This window comes from Thunnus thynnus, chromosome 13, assembly GCF_963924715.1.
Source record: "Thunnus thynnus chromosome 13, fThuThy2.1, whole genome shotgun sequence".
Classification (NCBI taxonomy): Eukaryota; Metazoa; Chordata; class Actinopteri; order Scombriformes; family Scombridae; genus Thunnus; species Thunnus thynnus.
The window spans coordinates 6,816,198-6,830,183 of record NC_089529.1 but is presented as its reverse complement, the minus strand read 5'-3'; the positions used below and the strand labels follow the sequence as shown (position 1 = coordinate 6,830,183).

Sequence of the window (13,986 nt, the reverse complement as noted above, 5' to 3'; positions counted from 1 at the left end):
GTTATAGACACTAAGATCTGCTTACAACTACATTATAGAGTGTTATAAGCCATTTATCTAATAAGGGGGACTTTAAGTGTTATCAACATTTTTTTTAACTCGTCTCATCTAGAATGTGACAGCTGGACATAAAATGCTATAGAACAGCAGTGAACAAGTAAGTTTATCAAAATCAGTATGTGAGCATAAACCTCCAGTATATTTCAGTCTGTCTAAGAACCATGAGTTTAGACCTCGATGTATTTAATGTGGTTCAGACACGCCTGGCTGATACCTCGTCTGTTTAAGATCAATATCAGCGCTGATAATGATTCTTGCAGTCATAGTGGTATTGGTTTAAATGTTTCATGCAAGCTGTTGAAAGATCACTGTGTTTAATGACAGATCAGTCTGCACTTATGCAAGACTATTATTGTGTAAACAGCAATTACAGCTGGACCAAATCCAAAAGCATTTGTAATACTAGGAAGTACATAAGAAGACACTTTTTTATTGCCTTTCACATACCAACATGTTTTGTTCTGACAAGTTAGGGATTTGTGTAAAATGAAGAGCTTTGTTTACAGCATCTTTAGGTGAAGCATCCTGCTGGCCGCTATATGTTTGAAACAAAAGTACTTGTCTGGATGTAACAGAAAGGTTTAAGTTGTGATGAGGGTATGAGTGGAGTCACTGATAGTGAAAAGTCTGATTGCAGTCACGCCACCAACAATCCACACATCAGTTAACCTTTGAGCTGAGTGTTGAGTTTTCACAATGATTTCGGGAAACAAAACTAAGACTGCAAAGTAAACGTCTGTGTGCTCTACAAAACTGCAGCATGAGTAAAGTTAAAGAGTTTGGGGACGATAAGAAAAAAAAACTCAAAAAGTTACAGTTTACATATTGAGTAAATGGTTTGTCTTTAATACATTGATTTTTTCTGTTGATCCTCACATATAAAAATAAAACACCTCTGTGATTAGATTCAGCATTGCAATTCACATTAACATTACAAATATAGAACAGTTTTATCCTTGAAAAACGGTAAAAACACACAGATTGGTTGTACAATTCATGGAGATGACAGATGCAAATATTTCTAAAAAAATCAGCTTCTAACATATTTGTTATCTTGCTATTTAATTAAACACAATTTTATGTGTTTATTATAGAAAATGTATCCTTAAACACACACAGAGGAAAGGTAAACGTAGATAGTGTGGCAACTCCCTTCCTTTACAGTGTCTTGAATCACCTGACCAGAGGAAAGGTCAGATCTTATCACAAAAATGATTTTGTGTGGAATGATTTTTATTGATCTTGACTTTTTCATGATATCAAAAGGAAAGCACCATCTGCAACAGCTAAATAAATGTCCCCAGTCTTCATTCAGGTGTCCTGAGGAGACCCGCATCACAATATTAATTGTCTGTCAAACCCATATTAAAGCAGCTAAATGTCAATTACATTATAGATGAGGCACTAGAGGCAAAATTTCACGTCAGAATCAAACATTGCTTACATGTTAACGGTTGATTGCTGGAAAACCCCTTTATAGTGTTGGTGGTTTTGTTAATTAGATGCAAACCACAAGAATAGCAGAGTTTAATTGTGTTTCATGGTGGCTTCACCTTATATGTATGTATTGAAATGGTTTGAAAAGAAGTGTTCAATATGTGCTTAAGTAAACCGACTGAATTTTACCAGCATTTGTCCGTAAGCTCTCATGGGATTGAGCCTGTCCTGGACTGAGTGCCCCAACACTGGTGGGTGTCAGAGGGGGCAGGGGTATTTGGTCCAAGGAGGTAGTCTCCCAGTTTCATTTGCCAGTCTCCAGTACCTATCCCTCAGGATGAATGCTGCTGCTTTGGGCTGCCTTTGCCTGGTGAAAACACCCTTCTTGTTCCCCACGACACGGGTGACCCCTGCAGACAAAAGAGGGTCAACAAAAACCTCGTCATGCACAAGGCAGAAACACAGTGGAGCCTTTCTTCAGGCAAATATGCAGACTGATGAAGGTATGAAGAGATTTTTTTTCTGAGTAAATTCATAGATGCATAGAACAAGGATGCTAAGACTTAAGCAGTAAGAGGTGAACAAAAATAGCTCTGTCACCAAGGTCTTCTGATTTATCAGTCCAATAGACACAGGAGGGGCCTAGAAAGTTGGCAAGATACTGGTGCTGGCTTTCAAACATCTCCTGAATGCCCAAGTGACACTTCCTGTAGTGCAACTTCAACTCATGTTAGGCTTAAACAATGCCAGCACTATCTCTACAGCAATAACACAACACTCAATATAGTCATGGAGGGAAATAACTAGCAAAAAATGTCTACAGCCTTGCTGGTGGCTCTGTAATGATTAACCAATGAATCAGGAAAATAACTGGTAACTTAACTGGTAGACTGTGCAACCTGTGATGAGGGGTCCCAGGTAGACTTTGCTTCATTTTAAGGGGTCACAGGCCAAAAAGGTTGGGAACCACTGCTCTAGGGAACTTGACTATGTTTTAAATTTAATGGCAATCCATCTAGTAGTTGTATAGATATTTCACTCTGAACTGAAGTGAGACTAATCCAAAGGAAAACCGACTGAACGGCAAAGCGATGTTGCCATACCTAGAGCCACGCCACTAACAAAGCTAAAAATTCAGCCTGGACTATTAGGAGTACTGTATAAACAGCAGCAAATGACAGCAGTACTGGCTATACAGGTTATTATCCGCAGCTGCAGTACCTAGTACAGTCATGAAGTCAGCAAAGTTGGGGAGATTCTTTTTCTGAGTAAATTGTGCTTCCTAAATGTCAAAAGCAAGAATGCTAAGCCTTAAGTAGTTAGAGGTGAACAAAAATAGCTCTGTCACCAAGGTATTCTGATTTATCAGTCCAATAGACAAGAAGGGGCCAAGAAAGTTGGCAAGATATCAGTTCTGGCTTTCAAACATTTCCTGCAGGGCAACTTCAACTCATGTTAGGCTTAAATATTGCCAGCACCATTTCTACAGCAATAACACAACACTCAATATAGTCATGGAAGGAAATAAATAGCAAAAAATGTCTACAGCCATACTGGCGGCTTTGTGAGGCTATACTTGAACTAAATGCTCATATTAGCATGCTACCATGGGGGAGTACTGTATAAACAGCGACAACTGACAGCAGTTCTGCTTCAACAGATTGGGATCCGCAGCTTCAGTACCTTGTGCAGTCATGAAGTCGGCAAAGTTCCAGATTAGTTCACCGATGACATACTGCTTCCTCTTCTGGTCAAACACATTGTGATAGCTCTGCAGGACTACCTTCTGGTACTCCTCAGTAAACATCATGGGTGGATCCTGGAAAGTAAAAATAAAGCCTCTTACTCCGGGTATCAACATGTTTCTAGGAAAATGTGTTGCAACCAGAACCTTGAAGACAGATGCGGGGTGACTGAGGTTTCATAAAATCTGAAGTTCATTGCAGTCCTATGGTTTCTACCAAGACAACAAACATAAAAATGTTCACTGCTGCTGCACTACAGTTGTGTATTGGGGTGTGTATGTGTGTGTATCCTCACACTGTGGATCCCTGGCACTGCATCTGCTCCATATTCACTCTGGATGATGGGTTTCTGGTACTTTCCATACCAGTTCTCAAACTGGCTGTTGAGCTGGATGGGGATGACCTCCAAGTGACCTGGATCATGGTACCAGGAGAAGTAACTGTTCACACAGATTACATCCACATAGGGAGCCTACGGACGGAAGAGAAAAGACCAAATGTCACTTGTAGAGATATTAGATTCAACTTTATTAGATTAGATTCAAGTTTATTGTCATTGAACAAGTCGTTCCCAGCATGTCCAAGACCTTTCTGTGGTTGTTAAACAGAGTTTGATAAATTTTTTTATGACTATAAATTACTAAAAGCCCCAATATCAGCAAATCTAGATTAATATAATCTGAATGCTCATAAAAGTATGAACTTTAAAACTATTGTGTTATGAGGCAAAATATGTACCATTATTCCAATAAAATGATGGTGAATGTGAATGTCTTTTCATCTTTTCAATACATTATTATAAGTATGCAGAGGCTATCTTCACACTATTTTTTGGCCATGAAAGACAGCAGCAGTAACTGCACATAAATTCTCCCAAATGCTCACAAAATGACGTGTTTGAATTGAATTCACTCAGCCAGAGGCCTTTATAAATTACTGGCTGCAGGTAGTCAGTGACTGCAAACTAATCACTACCTTGAAGCTACAAACATCACCTTGAAAGATATTCCTTACAGCACAGGAATGTGAACAATTCTCAGCATGTCAACAATGTAGCTTGACATGATGTCAACAAGCTCTTCAGAATGTGAGATAAACCTCTGAAGCAACTTGACTCCCGTCTTTCTCACAAGGCACTTTATCCAATTCATTAGTGGCCATTATGTTGTTATGTGAGAACATTCAGTCAAGTGCCATGATCTGACAGGCATAAAGGTGTATTTTGCCCTTTTTTTCTAGAAATGCCATGCAATTGTAAGCAATGTTGACTCAAAGTGCAGTGTATAGAATTTTACAGTGTCTTATTATATCATCAGTGTCTGCCCATAAAGAAGTTTTTGTTTTTTCCCCTGATGCACAATTCAAGCCAAGTCAGCCTGATCAAAAATGTTGCCTTTGATATTTTCTCCTTTTTATTACTTAAGATGAGAACAAATGTAAAAAGTTTCTTACTTTAACTGAACTTTAAAGAGTAACGTAACACTAGTGTGTAATTTGGCTGCTCTCTCTACTTGAAAGTCTGATGCACCTGTAACCACACCCAACAGTGATGTCACAGTGTACTGACACGCCCTGGAGTGCGACGTGCAGCAAAGTGAGAGGTTCAACCACTGCAGGGCAGCAAAAACACAATTTTTAAAGTGTTAAGTTACTCTTCAACTAAAGCACAAAAGCATTTGACGTTCCCAGTGCAAATAAAAAAAGACATTAACAACACTTGCCTCAACAAAAGTAATTACAGATAATGTGCCAGATAATAAACATGACAATTTATCAATGTGATGTGCAGGTTTTCACTTTGGCACATTGCAGGTGAGTGAGTACTGTGAAAACTCACCCCCTTGTCCCTGGCATAGTTACTGTCTGTGATGTAAGTGACAGGTCGAGTGGGGTCCAGAGCTTTGGTATGCTTTATCAACGTCCTGCAAGACAAACAGAAAGCACCTTTAGGTGACTGAATTTCAAGTGCAGAGTAATCGCTACAACGCCACAAAAAGCTGACAAGCAAATCGAAGAGTCTGTTATAATTATATGAGTCATATAATATGAGTGTAATTTAATAAACTTCTTTTGTCGGTCCCAACCCAGCATGACAAAGAACCTGTCTGCACACTGGAAACATCATACCACTTTACTTTATGAGTACAGCAGTCGGGTCAAGTATTTGTCTACACTATTTGTCTCCCTGAAGCCTCGGGCTTATTACTGAGCTCCAGCTGTTAGTGTTCAGGGCAGCTTCATGACTACTCTTACTGCATTACACACTTCAGAGGAAAGGTATCAGCTGTGACTGACAAACAAACCATTATCTCACCAGCAGACACACATACAGACAGTTTACAAATGCTTCACTTTTTTTTTTAAAGTTTTGGGTTTTCAATGGCGTCCCAGTAGCCTTGTTCTTGTCCATCTCTGCACTGTCAACTATCAAATAAAAGGGGGGGGGGGTGAAAAATTTCAAGGCAAAGACTAGTGACAAAAACAAAACAAGTGAATGATCTTGCATCCGCGAGGGGCAGATAAGTCTTAAAAAATTTTTTTTTTAAAAATGACCAGTACTCACTTGAAATAAAATTCAGCTGGAGGCATCTCTGCCGCTGGCTCATTGGCTACTGACCACATGACCACAGAGGGATGGTTCTTGTCCCGACGCACAAGCTCGTCCATGACATCCAGGTGATGAGCCAGGGAGGCGTTTCCAAAACTGCGGCTGCATTGTCGGGCAAGACACAGCACACACTGAGACTGAGACAGCTCATGGAAAGAACGAAGACTGACATTCCAGACCCACCCAACCTCAAAACAGTGCACAAAACAAAGATAAGTGTCTGTCAACATCTGTAGGCAAGAACAGTGAGACTCGCCCTGTCTTACACAGGTCAAAACTGTCTTCTGCTTCAGTGTCTTTCATGAAATGATTCATCAAAGAGGTTTTTTTAATATATTCTCATCTCTTTGATTTCATGACTGAGGTCTAAACATTCAGCTCTCAAAACCTGCCTCTAACATTCATGTTCATGTATCTCAACACAAGTCAATAAAAATGTTGCCACAAACACAAAGTGAGAGCTACAGGGATGCTGGAAAGTGAGAGATCTTTCTGCATGTTTCCTCTTGCAATGCCAGACTGCTTTTGAGTAAATCTAACTGAAGTAAAAATGCATGTGGCTGTTTATAATTAATTGAAACTTAATGGAATTTGGCATAAAGCTGTTTCATTTAATTAATGTAACTGGATAAACATCCATTAACTTGAGATGGAAATTGTTTTGTGGTGTGATCAGTTACCTTTTTTTTTTTAACTCAATTCAACTCCCCCAATATTAGAGAATATGCACATTTATTTTCAATATGCTGTCAAGAATATGCATCTTTCATTCTAATCTATTATTATCTAAATTAGAGTTTCATATAAGTCTAATCAACATGACTTGTAACAACAGTAGAAAATCCTAACTTAGACAGGGTGAAGTTTCTTGCATGTATATTTTGTTGCTCTAATTTAACAATAGTCAGGAGGTTTTCAAGAGTAATGGTGATGGACACCACTCATCCTCTAAACAGTACAACCCATTCCTAAAGTCTATCCTCTGTCCTCATACACTGTGACTAACACTGAGACCTTAGACCCTATTGACCACCCTAAACCCTTCAAACACACCTAAAGGTCCCAGAGAACTGAGCAGTGATACCTACATGTCTTTGATGCCCACCCCTGGGCACTCATCTATCACCACAATGCCATGGCGGTCACACATCTGCAGGATCTCCTCCGCATAGGGGTAGTGGCTGGTACGGAAAGAGTTGGCCCCCAACCACTTCAGTAAGTTGAAGTCTTTGACAATCAGGGGCCAGTCCAAGCCTTTTCCTCTAATCTACAACACAAGGTAAAGAGATGAAGAGACAATTGAACTGGAGCCACTTTTTCTAAAACATATTTCATGCAAATTTTATATAACTCTTTGTCCATGTACTGTAAGGGGGAAAACAGGTGTTAGTTCAGTAAATGGTAGAACATACAGTATATGTTGCCTCAGAGCAAAATGAGTCTTCTGTAAAGGTTTTGCTTCCCTCTAGTGGTACTCACATCAGAGTCCTCGTGTTTATTGACTCCATGGAAATAGAAGGGCTTGTTGTTTATGAGGAACTGGGTGCTGGTAACATTGACAGTGCGGATGCCAACTGGTAGACTATAGACATCCTCATATGTTGATCTCTCATCAGCTGCCATCACACGAACCTTGATGTTAAAGCAAACAAGTCAGAATAAAAGAAAATCATGATAATGCTACCAAATAGAAGTCTTTTTAAAGTAAGTACTGCAAATACAAGAGGATGTGCTGAATACCAAACAACTACAGCTAGTTAGGAAGTCGATTCTTACACAAGATAACATCACCACGCACTCAGTGTGGTGCAAAAACTGTCAGATGAGGAAGAAAAGCAAAGAGCAGTGAAAACTAACAATCTGGCTTGCACAATATCCAACCACATTGAAAAGTGTCAAGTCACAAATCAAAAGTTAATTCTAGTAAAGGTACACAAACCTTTGACTGTAACTGTGAGTTACAATATGTTTCTCGATTATATGATTGTGAGAGATTTAAGGCTTATTTAAGTGAGAGGAGCAGCGATTTCTGAGAAGCTTATCAAGCTGGTAGTCAGATGTAAACATCTACATGTTACTGCATGACACTATTGTCAAGCCAGAGGGTGGCACATGAGCTTTATTTTTAAAATCGTATTATATTTTATTGTTGTTATTGAATAGGCATTCACTTAGGACTGTATAGGCATTGGTTGTGTAATAGTGAAGTTCCCCTTGGTCAGAACACACAGGATGTTCAGACGTCGTTAACTCTTCTTCACTGATTCTCTTATAACACAGCAGCACAGTGTTGCAACCATTTAGGCTTACAGGTGTTGAGTTGAAGGAGGTGTGTTTTTGTGTGATCGGGGTGAATTCAAAAACTATGCTATGCTATTTTGTGTCAGGAATCCGATCGTACCTGCTGACCGTTGGGTCAAGTAGCAACATGTAGTGGATGTTTGCATCTGACTACCAGTTAGATAAGAAACATCTTTATATTTCTGTGAGAACAGCTACTGTTGTGCTTTCAGAGAAGTGATCCAATGCAGGGGTCTGAAATACACTTCTTTATGCAAGTGGATTACAGCTAGTTTGGTGCCATATAAATGAATAAATGAAGCAACTGTGAGTTAACAATCATTAATTCATGATCTATCAAGTGTTAACTAATCACGCTCATAATGACTTGATCATTTAATGGTGAGACAGGCTATATTCATGCATTAAATCATCAGGGGTCGTGCATTAGTTATGCATACTTAAGCATAATAAAGTGTTACTGATGCTTTAATTACAGCAGAACTATAATTAGATTTTTTATAGTTTTATGATATATAGAAACTTCATCTGACACAAGGTGGAACATGTGATCTTCCTGGTGGTAAATTAAGTGCATAAAACAGGTTGTCTTACCTCCAAAGAGTAAAGATAACCTGGATTCTCATGCATCAAGTACGGCCACCACAGATTGACATCTTCTACTTTGAGCACTCCAGATGGCTGGTTGGAGGAGGCCACACAGTGGCGGTTTTTGTCCATCAAAGTGACCTTCAGGTTAGCTTTGGCAGCACCTTGGACTGATACCTTGTATTTGACTAGACCTGAAACACAGAGGATACAACAAAATCTAATAAAACAGACATGAAAAATCAGAAAGCTGCTTCTTCGTTCAGTGAGGTTGCATGTGATTCATCTGATAGCCACTTACCCAATGGATTTCTACCAAATGCTTTGGTTTTAGTAAGGGTTAGAAATTGAATACATTTCATTGTATACAGTTGTATTTATTTACCAGTGTTATCCAAGAAGTCAGTCACCACAGTGATGTCATCCACATAAGCCTTAGGAGTTGTATACAGCAGCACAGGACGATGTATCCCAGCATAGTTGAAGAAATCAAAGTAGATGTTTTGCACAAAAAAACCAGGAGGATACCTGTTGAGCAATTACATTTGCCTTATTATCTCAATACTCATTGACAGGAAATTGTGCACATTTAATCTTGACTAAATACAATAAATAAAGTCTGAATTACATGTCTAGTTTGAAAGGTTTGAACATTCTCACTATTGATTCCCATTATTAAAAACTTGGGGAAAAAAGAGCATTTATAAAAACTATACATGATTCTAAACCTTTGAATTGAAGCACGAATCACCTGGATACATTAAAAACATGTCACACATGAATTTAAGCTTTCTTATCAAGTCAGTGTTTTAATTAGGAAAATAAAAAGTGAATGAGGTTACTTGGAGAGGTCGTTCATGTGCTGGATGATTCCTGGAGGAAGAGTCTCCAGAGTCAGAGTGTTGTTGACAGCGATGGTGATCCTGCACGGCGTCGTTGGGTCCTTGCGGATTAAACCGCCTATCTCTGCCTCAAAGGGAAGATGGCCACCTTTATGCTCTGTCACTTGCACCCCGTTCACCCACTGCAGAGGTAGAGACAGCGAGTCTGAAGCAGCTTGGTCTCAGTTGTGGGTACAAAAGGATGACTGAAATCTTTAAATAGTCTCTAAATTTAATACAAGCACGGATAGCTCTGGGTTTTCGGGGTGCACATAATACTCACCACCACTGAATAATAGTGAGCACTCCCCACTCTGAGAACCACTCTTGTTCCCTCATCGGCGATCCAGCGGGCAGGCACCACCACCTCTTGCTCATACCACACCCAGCCAATGAAGTCTCTCAGTGTGGGGTCCTGGGTGATGTCGTTGTAGCTGGCAGGTACTGGCATGTCGATCACTGGGCCAGTCTAACACACAGGAACACATGGACGTGGAAATGGGTGAGAAAACCGCCTAATGAAAAGGCTTCATTTATTTCGACTGGGGCTGACTGTTAGTCACCGCAATGATAATCATCCATAATTAGAATAATAATAGTAACAGCATGATCATGATAGATTGTTTTTCATTTGATTCTCATTTTGCTCTTTTGGCAATGGTTGGACCCTGAAAATAAATCTTGCAAATTAAAGGAATAAGAAAGAAAAAAAAAACTTTGGTTACAAAAAATAATGTGTATTTTCTGGGTTTTCTCTCATTTTTTGCTTTTTCCTTGTTAAATACTAGATACATCATCTCTTCTAGTCCCCAAAACCTTTGACAAATTTTCACAGGGTCATAAGCCGTACAGGTTGAGAACCAATGTCCTCTGGTATCATGATTATGTTTCTATAGGTTAAATGAACTTGAGAGTGTTTCTGTTAAACTGATATTAAATTGGAGAGAATGTAGTAAGTAATGATCTTACTGATCAGTTTTATCACTTCTGTGATATCACAGTAGCATCTGCTAACAGACTGACAGTAGGTTTAAGTTTAATTATAATATTCACTGTAATATTCCCCCAAGGTATTGTGTGATAAGTTTCTGTTTTGGACTTAAAAGGATGAGCTCACAATTTTTCAAGTCTGCCCTAAAACAACAGTCAGGAGCCCAAATGAACATTGAAACAGGTTTTTCTTGCTCTGATCATTCCTCCTCTTCATACTGACCATTAGAAGATCCCTTCATAATGCAAGTGATGGAGGACAAAATCCACAGTCCTCGTTTTGAGCAAAAATGTATTTAAAAGTTTATCTGAAGCTAATATGAAGCTTCAGTCGTTCAAATGAGTCAAATCAAGTAGATATCTTTCAATGTTATTTTTGTTTTATTTATTTGATGCTAAAAAGACTGTAAATGTGGCAGATATCCACTTGATATGACTAACTCAGACTGCTGAAGCCTCATATAAGCTTCACATCGACTTTTAAGTGTATTTTTGCACAAAACGACTGTGTGGACACACTGTGGCTCCCATCACTTACATTGAAAGCACATTTGAAGGAGATCTTTTATGAACAGGAGGAATGATTACAGCGAGGAAAACTTTACTGTTTTAAAACAAACTTGAAATATTGTGAACCCATCCTTTATGCACTTTGTGGCGTTTTGCATCTCCTATGGTACGCTAAGTGGACTAAAATGTCCTATATTGCAACTATCAGTGATTATACTGACCTGTTTCTTTAAATTCAGATAACTGTCAAACAAATAAAACGAGCTCCTTCATGTTATCAGAGCTGCAGCTGGCTGCGGTCCTGCTCACCTCTGCAAGGGGACTTTTGTACCATGCTTTCTCGAAGCCCTGGTTCCTGTTAGAAGACTTGTCAGCCCTGAAGACCCACAGCCCGCTCAGCTCCTTCACCTCCCTGGAGGAAGACTCCCGGGGGAAAAGCATCCCGGTGTCCAGCGGACACACCGCGTCCCACAGCGCGCACACACACAGGACCCGGAGCACACCGAGGACCCCGGAGGGAGACATCCTGGACAAACCAGACTGCTGCAGGCGTCCACTCAGGAAGTAACTTCTGCTGCTCATATGAGTCAGTCACATGATTTTCTTTGCGGTCACATGACCACAGAGCCAGGCCGGCAAAAAACAACCTTTCTGCTGCCTGTAGCATATCTTAAAATACTGCAATTGAGGCTAAATGTCAGCATGAAATTTCCTCCTTTTTTTTTTTAGGAAAATAAAAATTACCAAAACACTCTGACTTTTTGTCCGTCTGTGATTTAAGATCTGCGATAAAAATAATACTGTCTGACAGCCAACCTGCACAGATGTCAGAATGTTGACTTCCTTTTTATGTATTTTTCCCATATGATACACTTAAATAATTACACTTAAAGAAATGTTGGTAGTGTAGTTTTTTTTCTCTGAAAGATTGAACCACATTTGGATCCTTAGTTTCAGATCTTTGCGTATTGCACCACCTGGTGGTCAAATTTTACAAACTGTTGAAAGTAACCTCCAGTTAAAATTTTAACTGACTAAATTTGCCGTCAACCTTCAGATATGTTGATATATTTAGAGTAGAAGACAAAAATCTGCTGAAAACTGCTTTGTTCTATGTGAACATTTGTACTTTATATCACCCACAAAAACTCCTTTCAGTCCTGCAAACATGAGCAACAACACTGAGGCTCAGTGTACCGATGAGGTCCAAACTTTGGATCTAAGTTGCCCTGCAGCATGACTGAGGGTCTTCATGTAGACTTCATGATAAGGTCTTAATGGATCAGTTGCAAGAAGCCCTGCAGCCAGCGATGTTCTTCATGTCTTAGATATGTGTGAAATCTACATGGATGGACAATAACATGGACATGGATGCCTCTGGTCTGTTTATCTCCAACAATAACTATTAGTCATACAACAATAACAATAGTCATTTCACTCAGAGGCTCCCCCTCTGACCCCTGACCCTTTAGGCCCCCAGACCTGTGCCCTGTGGGAGAGAGCTCCAGAGGTCAGGAGGGACCAGCAGAGGCAGCACATACACACTGTCTATGTTTTGGAAATGTATGATGAGAAGCAGACAAAAGATACAAGGTCTGTCCAACACCCACATTACCTATACAACATGAAAAGTTCATGACATGATGGATTCATGAAAGAACACTCATATTAACAACCTCTATATCAATCATAAAAACTTAAATAATTATTATATTAGCCAACTTTTTAAGGAAATGTTTCATTTTTAGTTTGACGTCTGGGTTTTTAGTTTTGGAAAAACAGAAACAATAAAAAATGCATTTAATGAAAATACAAACATTTATAGGACCTCCATAGATTTGTATCAATTAAAATGGTTACTATATCCCTCTTGGATTAAATTAAGATTTTTATAAATAATATCTCAAATATTATACTGTATGTTACACAAAATATCCTAAAGCAGCTCCTAACTGGCCAAGTCAGGACAACCACCTAAAAATAAGAGACTTATCAGTCCTAACTTCAAGACAATTAAGGTTTTGGCCGAAGAGCAATTCACATTGCATTATATTGCTAAAAGTAGCTCTGAAGTCTGTGAGAAGTTAGAGGGAGTTCAGAGGACTACTAGTCACTGTCCTACTCACAATCAGCTGCCAGTGTCAGTGTTTATAGCACTGATGAAATTTCAATATCTCAGCTGTCAGAATGATTCATTTTGTGGATAAACGATATCAGACACCAATTACTATTCAAAGCAGAGTATTTTCTATATGTCTAAAACATGTTTGTTTTACTCTTTCAGCTTAGAACAAAAACACAGAAGAAGTAGGTGGACACCAACATAAACCACACTAAACCACTGAAAACACTGTGATTGATTACACAGATTCTAAAATAATTAGAATCAACAACATGGCATGATTACAAAGTCTATATAATCTTCCATTTGGTTTGTTGTTATTACTGCTGGTAAATGGAAATGTTAGTTTGCATTTTTAACTCTTTGTCGCAGAGATTTGTCTTTTTAGACATCAAACTACATACTCTATGTACTAACTAGTCCATTTACTGACAACAGACATTTATGTCCTCTAAAAAGACTGCACATATGAATTACAACTTAATGCAATAAAACTGTTTGTTTCCGTTTTAACTTGTAATTGTTTTCTGCATCCTGTTGTGTGTTTTTATCATCAGACCATCAGCTGCTACAGGAGACATTTCTGACAGCTGCACATCAATATCTTTGCTCTCATTCTCTTTTGTTTTCAAAATCGTTGTATTGTCATAATCATTAGTACAATATTTGCTGAGTCAGGTTGTATTAGAGTTAAATGTCAGTAATAACTCTGAATGTAAGGACGAAATACCACAAATGATTTGC

At 38.9% G+C, this 13,986-nt stretch overlaps 1 protein-coding gene across 1 annotated transcript; it reads right to left on the bottom strand.

The window, feature by feature from the left end:
* Window positions 1–885: 885 nt before the first annotated feature.
* Window positions 886–11,708, bottom strand: gusb (glucuronidase, beta). Its single transcript, XM_067607514.1, has 12 exons — window positions 11,430–11,708; window positions 9,904–10,089; window positions 9,582–9,763; window positions 9,125–9,267; window positions 8,746–8,933; window positions 7,330–7,482; window positions 6,939–7,117; window positions 5,806–5,952; window positions 5,080–5,164; window positions 3,538–3,714; window positions 3,181–3,316; window positions 886–1,907 (listed from the first exon to the last, which is right to left on the bottom strand). Exons 1-12 carry the CDS (start codon window positions 11,700–11,702, stop codon window positions 1,756–1,758), a joined length of 2,001 nt encoding a protein of 666 aa, XP_067463615.1. The 5' UTR covers window positions 11,703–11,708; the 3' UTR covers window positions 886–1,755.
* Window positions 11,709–13,986: the final 2,278 nt, after the last annotated feature.